The 16,697-nt window shown below is 31.9% G+C and overlaps 1 protein-coding gene across 1 annotated transcript; it reads left to right on the top strand.

Moving 5' to 3' along the window:
• Positions 1-13,343: 13,343 nt before the first annotated feature.
• On the top strand, positions 13,344-16,616 carry LOC124930715 (putative glucuronosyltransferase PGSIP8). Its single transcript, XM_047471062.1, has 4 exons — positions 13,344-13,718; positions 14,938-15,184; positions 15,266-15,467; positions 15,828-16,616. The coding sequence occupies exons 1-4, from the start codon at positions 13,465-13,467 to the stop codon at positions 16,490-16,492; spliced, it is 1,368 nt and encodes a 455-aa protein (XP_047327018.1). The 5' UTR covers positions 13,344-13,464; the 3' UTR covers positions 16,493-16,616.
• Positions 16,617-16,697: the final 81 nt, after the last annotated feature.

Raw genomic sequence — 16,697 nt, 5'->3', positions numbered from 1 at the left:
TTTGTTTTTTTAAGATATCTGTAACGGCATCACTAATATCACCGTTACAAAAGTTGAAGTATATCTGTAACGGCATCACATATCACAGTTACAAAAACTTAGAAATATCTGTAACGGTATCATTATATCATTAATGTCGTTACAAATTCTTAGAAATAAAATCATCCAGGTCGCTTTCTTTTTTCCTTCTCTCTTCCTTCTCTCTTCTTCGCGGTCCGTTTCTTCTTCTCCTCGCTGCCGCCGTCGGTTGAAGTCGCCGCCGTTGATCATTCGCCGTCAATCAGGTAAGTTTTCTTCTTCTCTCTGTTCCGCCGGGTTCAATCAGATCTCCTCCGTCATTCGCCGCGCTTCCGTTGATCAATTGCCGTTCATCTTCTTTCCTTCTCCGTTTACAGCATCAAAGAGTAAGTTCATCGCCCCTGTAAACATAGAGTTGAGATTGACGAATGATTGTTATTCTTTTCATATTTGTTATATAGGTTTCTTCGCCGCCAGTTCTTCGCCGCCAGTTTTTCGCCGCCGCTAGGTATGTTCTTTCAACTAAATACTCTAACCCGTTTTCATAACAGAAAACCCTGACCCGTTTACCTGAAATTTAAAACCCGTTCGCAATGACAAAGAACACCTCCTGCCAGAATCATTCCGGCTTTGACACAACATATCTCATATTTTCCTCTTGGCAAACCCTTTGTCATCATATCTAACCCGTTCTCATCTGTATGCACTTTCTCCAAGTATAACTTCTTCTTCTCGAGCACTTCACGGATCCAATGGTACCTTCTTTGGATGTGTTCTGAATGTGAATGGAAACTTGGATTCTTACTCACATGTATAGCACTTTGTGAGTCACTAAACACCACGAATCTGTCTTGTGTTATAACCGTTTCCTTCAATAATTCCTTCATCTATCTCATTTTCTTACAACATTCAGTAATGGAAATATATTCAGCTCCTGTAATAGACAAAGCAACACATTTCTATAGACGAGACTGCCATGATACAACTCCTCCTCCAAAGGTAAACAAATACCCTAAAGTTGATCTCATTGTGTCAATATCACCACTCATATCTGAATCAGAAAACCCTTCAACATGTGGCTTTCCAGTACCATAACACAAAGCGTATTTGGAGGCCCCTCGAAGATATCTCATTAGCCACTTAACTGCTTCCCAGTGTGTTTTACCAGGATTTGAAAGAAACGACTAACTACTCCAACCGCATGAGATATATCTGGTCTTTACAGACCATCGCATACATCAGACTGCCTATTGCTGAAGCATATGAAGCACTGCACATTTCTTGTCTTTCCTCTTCATCCTTGGGAGACATTGTCTTGTTTATTTTCAAGTGTTTAGCCAATGGACAAGCAACTGGTTTTGCCTTTTCCATACAAAATTATTTTAGAATCTTCTCAATATATCTCCTTTAAGACAACCATAGTCTTTTCTTCACCCGATCACGAATGACTTGCATTCCAAGAATTTGTCTTGCTTGACCCAAGTCTTTCATCTCAAAAGACTTAGCAAAATCTTTTTTCAACTTGATAATCTTGAGCTTGTCTCTCCCTACAATCATCATGTCATCAACATAAGTGAAGTATAATAAAATTATTATAACCATTAAAAAACGATCACACCAACTATCACCATGAATTTTTATTTCCAATGCATCAGTCAAATCAATGAACTTTATTTGCTTTTAGATTAAACTCAAATTAAAAAAAAAAACTAAAATCAGTTTCATTGGTTAACTAAGAGTTTTCTTAATAGAATATTAGTGGAATAACACTTGTTAGCATTAGCGACTACGATATGAACCATAGTTGATAAAACATTATCAGTCCAGGTTATTTAAATAACTTGTAGAGAGAAAAAGATGATTATTGGTGATTATTTTGAAAATGACTTAAAGTGTATTTATATATATAAATAAAATAAATAATAATAATTTAAAAGAGAAGTTATTTTAATTAATAAATTGATTGATTTGATGAATGAAAAAGAGAGTGAAATGATATTTAATTTTGTTGGGTTATTTGGAAAACCTAATTACGAACCAGGCCTTCTATTGTGTTCTTACAAACACCGTTAAAGAGGAAGAAGAATCTATTGTGATTATAGGGTTATTTTAGAGACGGAAGACAAATCTTAATTGGTTTCCTTCATCTCAAGAAAAAAAAGGTACAATTGAAAGTTACCCACTTCCTTCATTATAGGTTTCAGGTTTCTGATTCAATCTAGATTGTCTAGCGTTAGTATCATCCAGAAATTCGGATGATACTAACCTTTATTAGCTACTTCATTCATAACTGATTTTATGCAGGAAAGGATTTTGTAAACATATTTGAGAAGATCTGGTTATGAGTGCTGGGCCATAACATGCTTGAGCCAAAGGGAATATGAAATACTCCGTTCTTTTACTGTTCTTTGTTTTATTTCCTCTATTTGCATACATATTACTAGGAAAATGGAGTTTGACTTTGTTAAATTCTTGATGAAGTGTATTATTGAAAGTTGTAATTCAAACAATCACATATCTCTCCTATATAAGAGTTTCAAAACTAATTAGTTAACCAAACTAACTAATCATTTTTACAACTAATTAGTAGTTTTTTACTAATTAATTAACGATTTAATAAACCGTTAATTATTATTTATATATTCTCCCCTCAAGGATAAACGTAGTAGAAACAAAGTTTCTCCTTGACAAAACAAGTCGATGAATCATCATACTACGATCATGCAGCCTTTGTCTCCAGCAAGCCCAATTCAGCAAACTTTATTTTTTTTAGATTTAGACAATCGAACAAACCTAATTCAGCAAGCTTCATCTTTTTTTCAGCTACCTATCATAGAAAACCGAGCAAGCTCAATTCAGCAAACTCCAATTTTTCTTTTTCAATTGGAAGCAAAGAAGATTTGAGATCAAAGACAATATGCATTCATTGGTTCTAGCTCAAGCTGTCTGTCTGAACTAGTTTCGTCTTAAATAAAATTAATGAAGGATTGTTCCATTTTAAGAATTAAGTGCTTGCATTGCATTGAAGATTACCTTTGATAAGAGAAGCCAATTCTTCAACCATTGCAAATTCTGCTGCACTCATTCTCTGCTACAATCGAATTCATTCGTCGGAAAGAGAGGAAGGAATCTTCTCTACTTCCAAATCACCAGCCCTCCTTAGCATCGACGCTAATAAAGTCCTCGTTCTCCTAAGAAGTCGCTACAACTGCGTCCAAATCCATTGCCTTCTTTAACTGAACAAGAATCGAGAGTGAGCTGATTGGCTTCTTTTTCTTGCTACAGATAGTTTGTTTCAACAATGTCGATAAATTCCTGTTTATCCTTAGTTGTAGATATAGCGAGCAAATAGGGCAGAACTGAAGCGTATCAAAGTAGGTACAAATGTTCCTAAAGATCTTCTTTAACAATAATAATCGAATATAGAATAAAACCCTCCACCAATGGCTCATCCGACCACTAGTAATGACAGGAAAACTCTTCAAAATTCTTAACCTTAAAACTCTAATAGCATGTTAAATTCTTGATAAAGTGTAAATTAAAATGGTATTATTAAAAATTGTAGTTCAAATAATTACATATTTTCCTTATATAAGAATTTCAATACTAACTAATTAACCAAACTAACTAATTACTTTTACAACTAATTAGTAATTTCTCATCTAAAGCAAAAGTTATGATTGCTTCTGGTGTCTTTCCTGTGTCGCCACCATTTCCAAAGTATATCGGTCATTTATGTGTTAAGTGTTCAAATCCAGCTACAACTCGTTGTTCACATGCAGATCTGTCCTATACTGGTATTGATTTCATTTCGAAACGCCTTTTATGTTAGATTTCGAAACTTGATTATTTTAATTCATCAATATTACGAAGTGCAGCTCGGGGAAGTGTCAGATAACTCATTGGCAACATGTGAACAAGGACGCGTGTGTGCAACTAGGCAAGAAGTCTTTGGATGTTTCGACATCAAATGAAGTTCTTGAAAATGGAAATTTGAATCCATCGTTTTTAGTTGGTAATAAGAACCAGATGAATGAAATTCCCTTTTCTTCTGATGATAGGATACACCAATCTAGTGTCTCTGTTACATCTGTTGAGGCAGGTTTTTCTGATAAATTCAAGATCCCTACCATGGAAAGAAGGTCAAAAGACAAACTGGGTTATCGTAGATCTAAGTTTAGAGGAGAAGATGGAGCTATATTAGACTCTTCTGAAGGAACAGTCAAGAGCATACTCTTTAGTGTTTATAACATCAAACGAGGTATTTATTGTTAACTATCAGCGCGGAATATTATTAACTATTAGCATTCAGCGATACGTTTTCAGCGACGAATGACGACGGTTTTATTTGCAGTCGCTGATATTTTTAGTGACAGTGTTAAGGCTTCTAGCGACGGTTTCTGTTAAACTTACCTATGTAACAAGTATTACTATTCAGATCAATAATCAATTATAAGAGAACTGGAGACTGAGAAGAAACTTAAAGCGGGATTTTTATGATTTTATGGTTTTTCAAAAAAAAAGTTATAGAAAAAATTATTTAGTTGAGATTTGTTTAAGATATATTATTAAAATATTACTTTTTATTTGAAATTTAAATTTAATTAAAATAAATAAAGAATATTTTGACATTTTAGTTAATTAATTAAATAATTTAATTATTATAATGATATTAACGTGATAAATAGATGTTTTAAAAAAATTCATAATAAATTTTGAAAAAGTCTCTCATTTATTTTAGTTAGTCAAGAAAAATGACTCGGAGTAAAGACGCTTTGATTAGGCGTGCTCAAAATCTTTTTTATTTTTTTTTTAGGTAAGGAAGATTTCAATATGTGTTTTATTTTCTTTAGTGAAAGAACAATGCCCAACCATCGTAATACGGATGTAATGAAGGTTTGGATTACGCCTACTTAATAATAGCCTAACCTAAAAGATTAATAGCCTAACCTAAACGATATAAAGGCTGATGAGAAAAATATCAAAGTAATAGGACAATCCAACCGTCTCTATGACAACAAGAAAATTCACAGTGAAAAATTGAAGAACCAAACTTTAAGTAAACAAGATTAAGTTTTAAAGTGTTTATAAAAAATCTTGCTTAAAAATATATGCTTTTTAATTTATTTAAAATAAATTATTGAAACGTCCTTTTTTTATTTAAAATATAAATTTAATAAAATTAAATGAAAAATATTTTGATATTTTAATTAATTAAGTAAGTAATTTAATAATTATAATAATATTAATGTGATAAAGATATGTTGGGTTAAAATCTAAGTTTATCCCATTAACTCTTTCTTCAAACAACCCCTTTGTGATTTCTAAATATATATATAAAAAAAAATCATCTTGAATTTTGATGTTATCTGGTGGTGACACATTTCTTGGGGATGGAATGTTTCATCATCACACCCATAAGATATGGAAAGCTTTGGCCCATTTTTTAGAATTTGTTTGATGGGTTATTTAGGATGCATGGCTTTTTTGGAAAAAAAAATTTGTTAGTTTAAAAAATTGGATATTTAAGTTTTAATGTTGAAGTTCTACCATTTCTTATTTATTTAAAATTTAAATTTTATAAAAAAAGTAAAATTATTTAGTATTTTTTTTATTGATTAGATAGTTAAAAAAATTAATCAAGAATGTAGGTGAGTTTTTTTGTAAAATAAAATTAATAATGGAACATAAAAAAAAAAACTCTTAATCTTGAGTTATTTGAGATTTATTTAATTAAATTATTAAAATATATATTATTTTTAAAATTAAAATACAATAAAAATATTTGTATTAATAAATTATGTGATTGAATTATTACAATATAGTGATTTAAATAACTCAATTTAATTCAATATCATTTCATTCTCTTATTTATCGTATCACTCAATTTGTTAAATAATATTTATTTAAAATAAATAAATAAATTTTATCATTATATATTAATATTTTTAAAAATATTTTATCAAAAAATTCTCTAATTTTTAAAATCACCCCAATAATTAGTTTTTAAATAATATATATTATTATTATATATATATATATAATTTAAAAATATATATATTCTCAGATAATAAAAAAATAATCCAAGATCAAGCATTCAGAAAGATGTAAAAAGAAAATAAAAATAAGTTTCTATAAAATTTGAACATTTCACTGGAGAAAATAAAATTTGAATATTGAAATTAAAAAGAAAATAAAAATTGTATAGTGCCTTCTCCAACCTATATAGCTAACGTTTGGTTTGGGCTGGGCCTATCTGTAACCTTATATGGTCAATACTGTTTGATTTTGGATTCTTTTAGATTATTTTCAAATAATTTCTAAATATTATTATTATTATTTGAATAATTAAATAAATCAGCTTATCAACTAAAAACTATTTTATTTATTAAATATAAAAAGTATTTTAATAATTTAATTCAAATAATATATGTTTTTAATTCAATAAATAAGATTTGGAATTAATAATTGGATTTCTTTTACATAACCCAAGATCAAATAAGCTCTGGTCAATCTTCTAGTGGTTTGGAATTGAGATTTACTACTTTCATGATTTAGGTTTTCTTAAAAAATTTGTGTTAACGGAAGAGAGTTTTTTTTGAGAATTTAAAAAGAATAATGAATTAAATTAAATATGTAATCCGCAAACACACTTAACCATTTAACCAGACATACAACTTGTCGTCTGATAAGCTTGAATCCACAAACTTGTTAGGATTTGTATCTCCCAAATCCGACCAATTTGAAACAATCTGTAAAAATGCAAGAAAGAAAAACACAAGAAGGCACGGATTTATAGTGGTTCACTCAAATTGAGCTACATCCACTTCAGCCACCACCAGATTTCACTTTGAAGAAAAAGAAGGAATACAAAGTTTTTGCCTCACACTTTATCAATCTAAAATTATTTCTATTAAATGTAAACTCTTAATAATCACATATTTATAGGGTAAACATTCAGGTAATAAACCTAAATAATTCTTGGTCAGACCCAAGCCCAAAACCAAATACAAACCCAATAAACTCTAATTAACACATGTAGAGTTTATTATAAGTGTAGGCTCCATAACTCAACAATCTCCCACTTAGAGACTAACTTCATCATCTCTCGATCGGTGACGGCTTTCCATCTGGTGTCTTAACAAAGAAGACCAACTGAAGTTGCACACAACTTCAGTTTCTCATTTTTCACAGCTTTCGTCAATATATCAGCTGGATTCTCACTCCCGGGAATCTTCTCAAGAGTTAATACTTCATCTTCTAAAAATGACCGGATGAAATGATAACGAACATGTATATGCTTCGTCCTTCCATGATAAACAGGATTCTTTGCCAAATGAATGACACTCTAACTGTCGCATCGCAACACACTTCCCTCGTAGTCTTGACCAAATTCTAGCAAAAAAGGTTGTAACCACATCATCTCCTTAGTAGCCTCTGTCACAGCTACATACTCTGCCTCACAACTAGAAAGAGCAACAATTTTCTGTAATTTTGAAACCCAACTGATTGCAGTACCTCCTAGAGTATAAATGTACCATGTTGTGCTCTTCCTACTATCAACATCACCACCATTGTCAGCATCAACATATCCTTCTAAACCCATATTAGACTTTCGAAAACACAAAGCGAGACCCGTACTTCCTCTTAAGTATCGTAGTATCCACTTTACTACTTCCCAATGTTGTCTACTCGGGTTGCTCATGAACCTGATAACAACTCCCACTGCATGTGCTATGTCTGGTCTTGTGCAAACCATCGCATACATAATACAACCAATGACAGAGGCATACGAAACAATGACCATGTAATTTTTCTCCTCCTCTGTTGAAGGCGACTGATCTTTAGATAGTATGAAGTAACTAGCTAAGGGGGTAGTAACTGGTTTTGCATCATACAAGTTAAACCTGTTAAGAACTTTCTACACATATTCTTCTTGTGAAAGCTTGAGAACTTTTTCATCCCTGAAAATTCTCATCCCAAGGATTTGTTTAGCAGCACCCAAATCCTTTATTGCAAACTTTTCAGACAAATCTTTCTTGAGCTTGTTAATCTCATAGAGGCTTACTCCAGCAATCAACATGTCATCAACGTAGAGGAGCAAAATAATGTACGATTTATCAAATCTCTTGATATAGCAGCAATGATCAGCTTCACACCTTAGAAAATTGTTACTTTTCATGAAGCTATCGAACTTCTTGTACCATTTCCTTGGATCCTGTTTCAAACCATACAGACTCTTCTGAAGCTTACACACAAGCTCATCTTTTCCTTTGATTTCAAATCATTCTGGTTGTCGCATATAAATCTCTTCATCTAAATCACCATGAAGAAAATCAGTTTTGACATCCATTTGTTGAAGATGAAGGTCTTCTTTCACAACTAAACTCAAAATAGTTCTGATTGTCATCAATTTAACTACTAGAGAAAAGATCTCATTGTAGTCAATACTTTTTTTCTGTTGAAATTCTTTCACAACCAACCTTGCCTTGTACCTCATGGTTTTATCATGTTTTTCTTTAATCCTAAAGATCCATTTGTTGTGAAGTGCTTTCTTTCCCTTTGGCAGCTTAGTGAGCTCCCAAGTCTGATTCAACATCAAAGAATCCATCTCATCATTCATCGCAAACTCCCACATAACCGATTCATCAGATTGTATTGTTTCCTCATAACATTCAGGTTCACCTCTATCTGTCAACAAAATATAGTTCAGAGATGGAGACCACCTCTCAACTGGTTTTCGATTCCTTGATGATCTTCTCAACTGTATAACCGGTGTTTGCTGATTTACCTCTGGGGCCACGTTCTCAACGATTTCATCTTCAACAACACATTGTTCTTCTTCATCAACCGATATATATTCAGCTGAAAATTCTCTCAAATCAACTGTACTAGTCTCTTCCAACTTTGAATCACCATCTGATGTCTTCCCAACACAATCTTTGTAGAGAACCTGTTCATTGAAGATAACATTTCTGCTACGAATGATCTTCCGATTTTGATTATCCCAGCAACGATAACCAAACTCGATATCACCATAACCAATGAAAAAACATTTATTAGACTTTGGATCAAACTTGTTCCTATCACATTCATTAATATGAACATATGATAAACAACCAAACACTTTCAAATAAGAAAGGTTTACATTTTTATTGCTCCAAGTTTCTTTAGGAATTCTGAATTCAAGAGGAACAGAGGGTCCCCTGTTTATCAAATAAGCAACATTATTAATAGTTTCTGCCTAGAAGGTTTTAGGCAGCCCTGCATGCAATCTCATGCTTCTAGCACGCTCGTTCAATGTTCGATTCATTCGTTCAGATACTCCATTCTCTTGAGCCGTTCGGGGAACAGTCTTCACCATACTGATCCCATTTACAACACAATACTCTTTGAAATCTGAATTGATATATTCACCTCCGCTGTCGGATCTCAAGCACTTAACTTTCTGATTTGTTTCATTTTCAACCAATGTCTTCCATTTCTTGAAAATAACAAATACTTTAGATTTGTGCTTCATAAAATATACCCATACCTTTCTTGTTGAATCATCTATAAACGTCACGTAGTATTGTGATCCGCCAATAGAAGAAACAGATGCAGGTCCCCACACATCAGTGTGTACCACTCTAGCATTTCTTTCTTGAGCTCCTTCCCAATCTTTAAGAAACTCACACGTTTTTGTTTTCCAAGAATGCAGTTTTCACATAATTAATGTTCAACAGACTTCAGTTTTGGAATCTGTCCATTCTTCAAAAGAATTTTCATTCATTTTTCGCTCATATGGCCCAACCTGCAATGCCACAGCTCACTGTTCTTCGAGTCATCAACTACAGCAGCAACTGTTTCTCTGCAAGTTGAAGTCGTGTACAACGTTCCAGTTTTGTGACCTCGAGCAACAATTATTGCTCCTTTAGTCACCTTCTATGCACCATTTCCATAACTGAAATTGTGACCTTCTTCATCAAGTTGTGTAACAGAAATCAGATTGCGCATTAAACATGGAATGTGTCTTACCTTATTAATCTTCCAAACATAACCATTTGCCATCTTCAATTTGATGTCCCCCATGCCAACAATATCTAGTGGCTCACCATCTGCGAGATAAACTTTCCCACAGTTTTCAGCCACATAATTTTCCATTAATTCTTTGTGGGCAGTGGTGTGGAAAGACGCTCCCGAGTCCAAAACCCATGAATCTATCGGGCTATCAACAGAAAGAAGTAACGTATCAGTGACAGTTTCTGTAACAACGTTGGCTGCATCATTTTTATCATCACTGTTTCTCTTCGGTGCTTTGCAGTTCCTCTTCAAATGACCTTGTTTACCACAATTCCAGCACTCAAATGTCCGCTCAGACTTGAACTGACTCCTCTTACTCCTCGACATAGATCTGCTCTTACCTCGGTTGAAATTTCTATCATTACCTCTGCCCCTGTTTTCCATATTCAGAGCAGAACCTTTGAATGTTTCACCAGAATCAATTTTACGAACCTCTTCAGCAAGAATACGATCTCTAACTTCAACAAATTTCAGTTTAGCATTTCCAACTGAATTACTAATTTCTGCCCTCATAGGTTCCCAACTATTTGGTAGAGATGCTAATAAAATCAAGGCACTAACTTCATCCTAAAATCAATCTCAACAGATAGAAATTGATTCACAATTATATTGAATTCATTCAAATGAGTAGTGACAGAAGTACCATTAACCATTCTTCAATAAAAGAGTCTTTTCATTAAGTGTACCTTGTTGTTAGCAGATAATTTCTCATACATATCAGAAAGAGCTTTCATTAGACCCATGGTGGTCTTCTCCTTTTCTACATTGTGAGCACTGTCTTGACTAGCGTCAATCGGACAACTCCCAAAACCTGTCTATCAAGGAGTTTCCATTCAGCTTCATCAATCTTCTCTGATTTCTCACTCAAAGGAATATGAAGCTTCTTTCCATAGAGATAATCTTCAATCTGCATTCTCCAGAAGGCATAATCTGTTCCATCAAATCTTCCAATCCCATATCCTATACTGTTCTCACTTGCCATTGTTTTCAATGCTCAAATCTAGCCTAGCTGCTCTAATACCAGTTGTTAGGATTTGTATCTCCCAAATCCGACCAGATTGAAACAATCTGTAAAAATGCAAGAAAGAAGAACACAAGAAAACACAGATTTATAGTGGTTCACTCAAATTGAGCTACATCCACTTCAGCCACCACCAGATTTCACTATGAAGAAGAAGAAGGAATACAAAGTTTTTGCCTCACATTTTATCTCTCTAGAATTATTTCTATTACATTTAAACCCTTAATAATCACATATTTATAGGGTAAACATTCAAGTAATAAACCTAAATAATTCTTGGTCAGGCCCAAGCCCAAAACCAAATACAAACCCAATAAACTCTAATTAATACTTATAGAGTTTATTATAAATATAGGCTCCATAACTCAACAACAAACTTATGATTAATATAACTCTCTTCCATCAATCGTAGACATTTCTTCTATTTACAATTAATGGAAGAGTTTTTTTTTTGAAAAAACGGTTAAAACTATTTCATTAAAATCTCAAAAGTGGGAGGATTAGAAATCAAAGCTAAACAAACGCTAGCTATGATTAAGGATGACAATCAAAAGACCCTAAAAAACTGATTAGTAACATTCATACATTCTAAAAAAACTGAGATTACAAACAAAAAAGACTACATTCAAACTTAACTATCTCAACCTAGCATTTTCTCATGCCATCCGTTTTCATTAAGAAGCTTTATTTCCTTTCTCTGGCAATGAAATGAGGTTGTATTGTTGTTTCTCATTTTGAATTCTCTCTTTGTACGAGCCCGTTCTGATTTGATAGAAAAAATTGTTTATGAGAATTTCAGGGCTTTTATATTTGTTATCTTCAACTTGAATTTATGTGTTTTTGTCTTCCTTATTCACGGCTTCAGCTTCAGACTCCACATTGGTTTTGATTTTTTTTTTTAATTTGATGAAGTTAAGGCTTGGGATGAGATTTTGTGAATGTGTTTTAGATTTTCCTTCTATCCTGAATGTAAACTAACCGGGATCGCTCATACATGTATTTTACTAATTCAAGTAGAAGAATATTTTTTAAGATACTAAATGTTTATCTAAAATATTTCTTATATAAATTAATTGTATTAAAATTTTTGTTTTTTTTCTTTAAATAATTAAACAACTGCCACAAATCAGTTGATGATCAAGTCAACCCTCGTCTGTCTTAATCAATTGTTTGCATTAATATTTATCCTAAACTAATTAAAGTTAACTTAGGCACTGAAACTTGAAAGACCCACATGTGAATAGGACCACAGTTGGGCAACTTGTCCAAATATCTTTATTAAATTTGTAAGATGAGGATAGGTATCACAAACCAAAAAAAATAAATTAAGGACTTATTTGATGTGGGTTTATTTTGAAATAATCTAAGTTATTTTTGTTATTTTTTTAATTCAATCATAATCAAATATGATTTTATCAATCTCTCATCAATCACATTACTCAATTCATAAACCAAACATACTAAAAAAAAATTATTCTCTTAAATATATATATATATATATATATATATATATATATCAAATATAATATTATTTTAAAACATATATTTTTAAATTAATAAGTAAAGTGAGATAAATTATTTATGAAAGAATGAAAAATAAATTATTAATAAAAATAAATAAATAAAGTGAAGTTAGAAAAATAACATTTAAAATTATGTTTAGTCATCAAACCTAATCAGCCTTCCACATCATTCACTTGCTCATATTCTCAAAATCAAATTCATCTACCTTTTAAATGAACTCAAAGTTTATTTAAGTAACTCTCCAGATTATTTTTCTTTAAATGACACAATTTCATAAATTATATTACATGATTAAAAAAAGATTAAAGATCCTAAATCAAGATTCTCATAAGTGATGATAACAAAATGAATTTATCACAATCAAAGAAGGCCTTAGCCTATAGATATCATGATCCTCACTTATTTTACTTCTAAGTCAAATATAACTTTCATTATAAGTCAAGTCTTCTAAATATATATCAAATAAAATAATGAATTAGTTCAATTATTAGTTATTGCTGTGCTGAAATAATTACTGGCATTACCCAACAAAAAGTTGTAAGTATCAACATTCCCAATTATTTTTTCTATAAAAAAATAAATCCTCTCATTTTGTCCATACATATTCAGATCCTAATTAGGTTATGGTACATTCTAAACTTTATGTCCTAATTTAAATACATGGCAAAACATTATATCCCCATTTGTTATTTCAACCTAGACTAAATAAATATATTAACCTTTTGAGTTGATAAGCTTTCTCAACCATTACCCATTTCATTTCATTTCTATCGATCTAGTCAACTCAATTAGCTGGCCACCAGGGAAAAAAGTTCAAAAAAAATCTTTAATACTAAGCAATGAAGATGAAGGTGTTGATGATTCTTGGATTTGGATTAGTTTTCGTGATGCTATCGCAAATCGAAGCGACAGAATTGAAGATCGGGCGAAATAAGAACGCTTATGCGACGATGATGTACATGGGAACTCCGAGGGATTACGAGTTTTACGTGGCCATTCGTGTAATGTTAAGATCTTTATCGAAACTTCGAGTTGATGCTGATCTTGTTGTTATAGCCTCCGATGATGTTCCTTCACGTTGGGTTCAAATTTTGTAAGTTCTCTTGATCTTTCTAGATTTATCCGATATGTGTTTTTGGAATCAAATTAAATTGATAAAAAAAAATATATAAATATATTATTGTATGCAGTCCTAATCATGTTATCCCATGTGCATCCACCAAATAAATAGAGCCATGTATTTAAGGCATTGTCTGGCCATACAACTAGTTCTCTTTAAAATTCAATTATTTTATTATTATTATTATTATTATTATATATTATTATTATTATTATTATTATTATTATTATATTTTTTTTACAGGCCAGTTAGGCGACCGTTTAGGTCATCTCCACTGGCCATCCAAAATAAAATAGAAGCATAACAAAGTGGAATAACTAGGTCAGTATATGTGTTAATAAAGTATTTAATCATAAATTATTAAATTAATTTACTTTTATTAAAAATAATTCAAACTTGCTATATTTATTTAATAAAACATAAAATATAATGCAACCTAAGAGTTCCTATAACGACCGTATACAAAAAAAAAAATAATAGCTATCATTTTATTTATTTATTTAATTAAAATATCAAAATATTCTTATTTTATTTTTATTAAATTTTAACTATAAAAGGATATTTTGATAATTTATTTTATAAAAATCTAAATTAATTTAATTTTTTTACTAAATAATATTTTTTTTTGAAAACCCATAAAAATCCAAAAACATCAAGATCATACAATCCCATATTATTTGTTAGGGTAATAATTGTAGGAAGTACACAAAATTTAATTAGAGATTCCTACTTTGATTACATTTGGATTGATTGAAATTGACATCCCAACATTTGAATGTGTTCTTTCCAATTTTGACATTCAATCAAATTGTATATAACCCTTGAATAATATAATTTTAAGTAATTAGTTCAAATGATAATAGTTTTAAGAGATTTTTAATTTTAGAAAAACAAAGTCATGCTACTTTAGTTGTCTAAAAAATTATCATTTTCACACTCACAAAAAAAAAAGAATTTGTGTGAGGGAATAAGAGAGGGAATGACGTGGCGAAATATGATTGGCTGAAAAAATCAAATAATTTTTCTCTCTTCTCTCTTTCCTCCCACTTTTCTCTTTTTCAAAATTCAAAATCAATAAGGTGATGCCAAGTCATTCTCTCCCTCAAATTCCCTCCTCCTATCATTCCTCAAAACTAGATCTTACAAACAATTAAGTTTTATAATTACACCATTTTTTTTCTATGTTTTGCAGAGAAGATGAAGATGGGGCAAGAGTAGTGAAAGTGAAGAACTTGCACAATCCATATAGGCATCAAAAGAGGTTCAAATTAACACTAAACAAACTCTATGCATGGAGTCTAGTGGACTACCAAAGGGTAGTCATGCTAGATGCCGACAATCTCTTCCTCAAAAAAACTGACGAATTATTTCAATGTGGTCAGTTTTGTGCTGCCTTCATCAACCCTTGTATCTTTCACACTGGTCTCTTTGTACTAGAGGTGAAATAATAAAAAAAAAGTTTAAATATCACAATACTATTGTTTTTTACTTATTGGGATTTCTGCATCATTTGATTGTAGCCATCTATGGATGTTTTCAACGATATGGTCCACGAGCTAAAGATCGAAAAATCGAACCCCGATGGAGCTGACCAAGGTTTTATTGGAGGCTACTTCCCTGACTTGCTTGATAAACCTATGTTCCATCCACCACTTAATGGTGCCAAACTTAATGGAACATATAGACTTCCTTTGGGATACCAAATGGATGCTTCATACTATTGTAAGTAAATTAAATAACACATTAATTTTTACTTTTACTTGTGTCAAATTGGGACTCAAACTTTATTAATATGTCAAATTCACCCTAGGCTATTTTTGACCTAAATTCCTTTAAATTTGAGTCCACCCTTTTATACTTTTGTTAGACTAAATGATAATTACTTTTATTGTTACTCCTACTTTTGTATATTTGAGCTTACCTTTTTCTAATTCACTTGTTTTTGTAATGTTTTGTCTTTTCATCTCTACGCGACTCTAATGTTAACGGTGTATAAATGAAAAATAATGTCTTTACATGTATACTTTTTTAAATGTTAGTTATGGAAAACTTACTATATATATCATTTCTTTGATTTTTCAGATCTACAATTGAGATGGAACGTACCTTGTGGACCAAACAGTGTGATAACCTTCCCTAGTGCTCCGTGGTTGAAACCATGGTATTGGTGGTCTTGGCCGGTCTTGCCTTTAGGTTTGGATTGGCACCAAACCCGTAGTTTAACTATCGGGTATGGCTTTGAGATGATTGTTGTTGTAATTCAAATTGTCGTTTATCTCGGAATCATTATGATCACACGCATGACACGTCCCAACTTATCGAAGTTATGCTATAGACAGTCGGAGAAGAACATTTCCTTGATCCAAATGGGCTTAAGGTTAATAGCTCTTTGGTCAATTCTAGCTGCCTACACTATTCCTTTCTTGGTCATTCCATACACGGTTCATCCTATCATGGGATGGACACTCTACTTGCTTGGAGCTTTCACACTTTCATCGGTAGCAATTAACGCGTTTCTACTTCCGTGGTTGCCTGTTTTGATGCCATGGTTTGGAATTTTAGGCGTGCTTTTCGTGATGGCATGTCCATGGTACAGTAATGGAATTGTGAGGGCTTTGTTTGTGTTTGCATATGGAGTTTGTTGTGCTCCGGCTGTTTGGATTTCATTTGTTAAGTTGGCGTCTTGTCTTCATGTTTCGCTCGAAAGGGAAGCTTTGCCATCTTCTGAATCCAACAAGTTGTTCTAGGACATGTAGATTCTAATCATTCTATTCATGAAATTGATGCTTTTTGGAGCATTGCATAGATTATTTGAACAAAGGCATAGAGGATTAATTAGTTGTTATACTCCCCCACTGTATAATCATTCATGCATTTGTTTCATTTAAGTAATGAACTTCTTAAAATTGATATTTTGCTAGAGGTAAACAAATAGCGATTTTATCTTAACAT

This window comes from Impatiens glandulifera, chromosome 3 (genome assembly GCF_907164915.1).
Source record: "Impatiens glandulifera chromosome 3, dImpGla2.1, whole genome shotgun sequence".
Taxonomy (NCBI): domain Eukaryota; kingdom Viridiplantae; phylum Streptophyta; class Magnoliopsida; order Ericales; family Balsaminaceae; genus Impatiens; species Impatiens glandulifera.
This window is presented reverse-complemented; position numbering and strand designations above follow the sequence as displayed.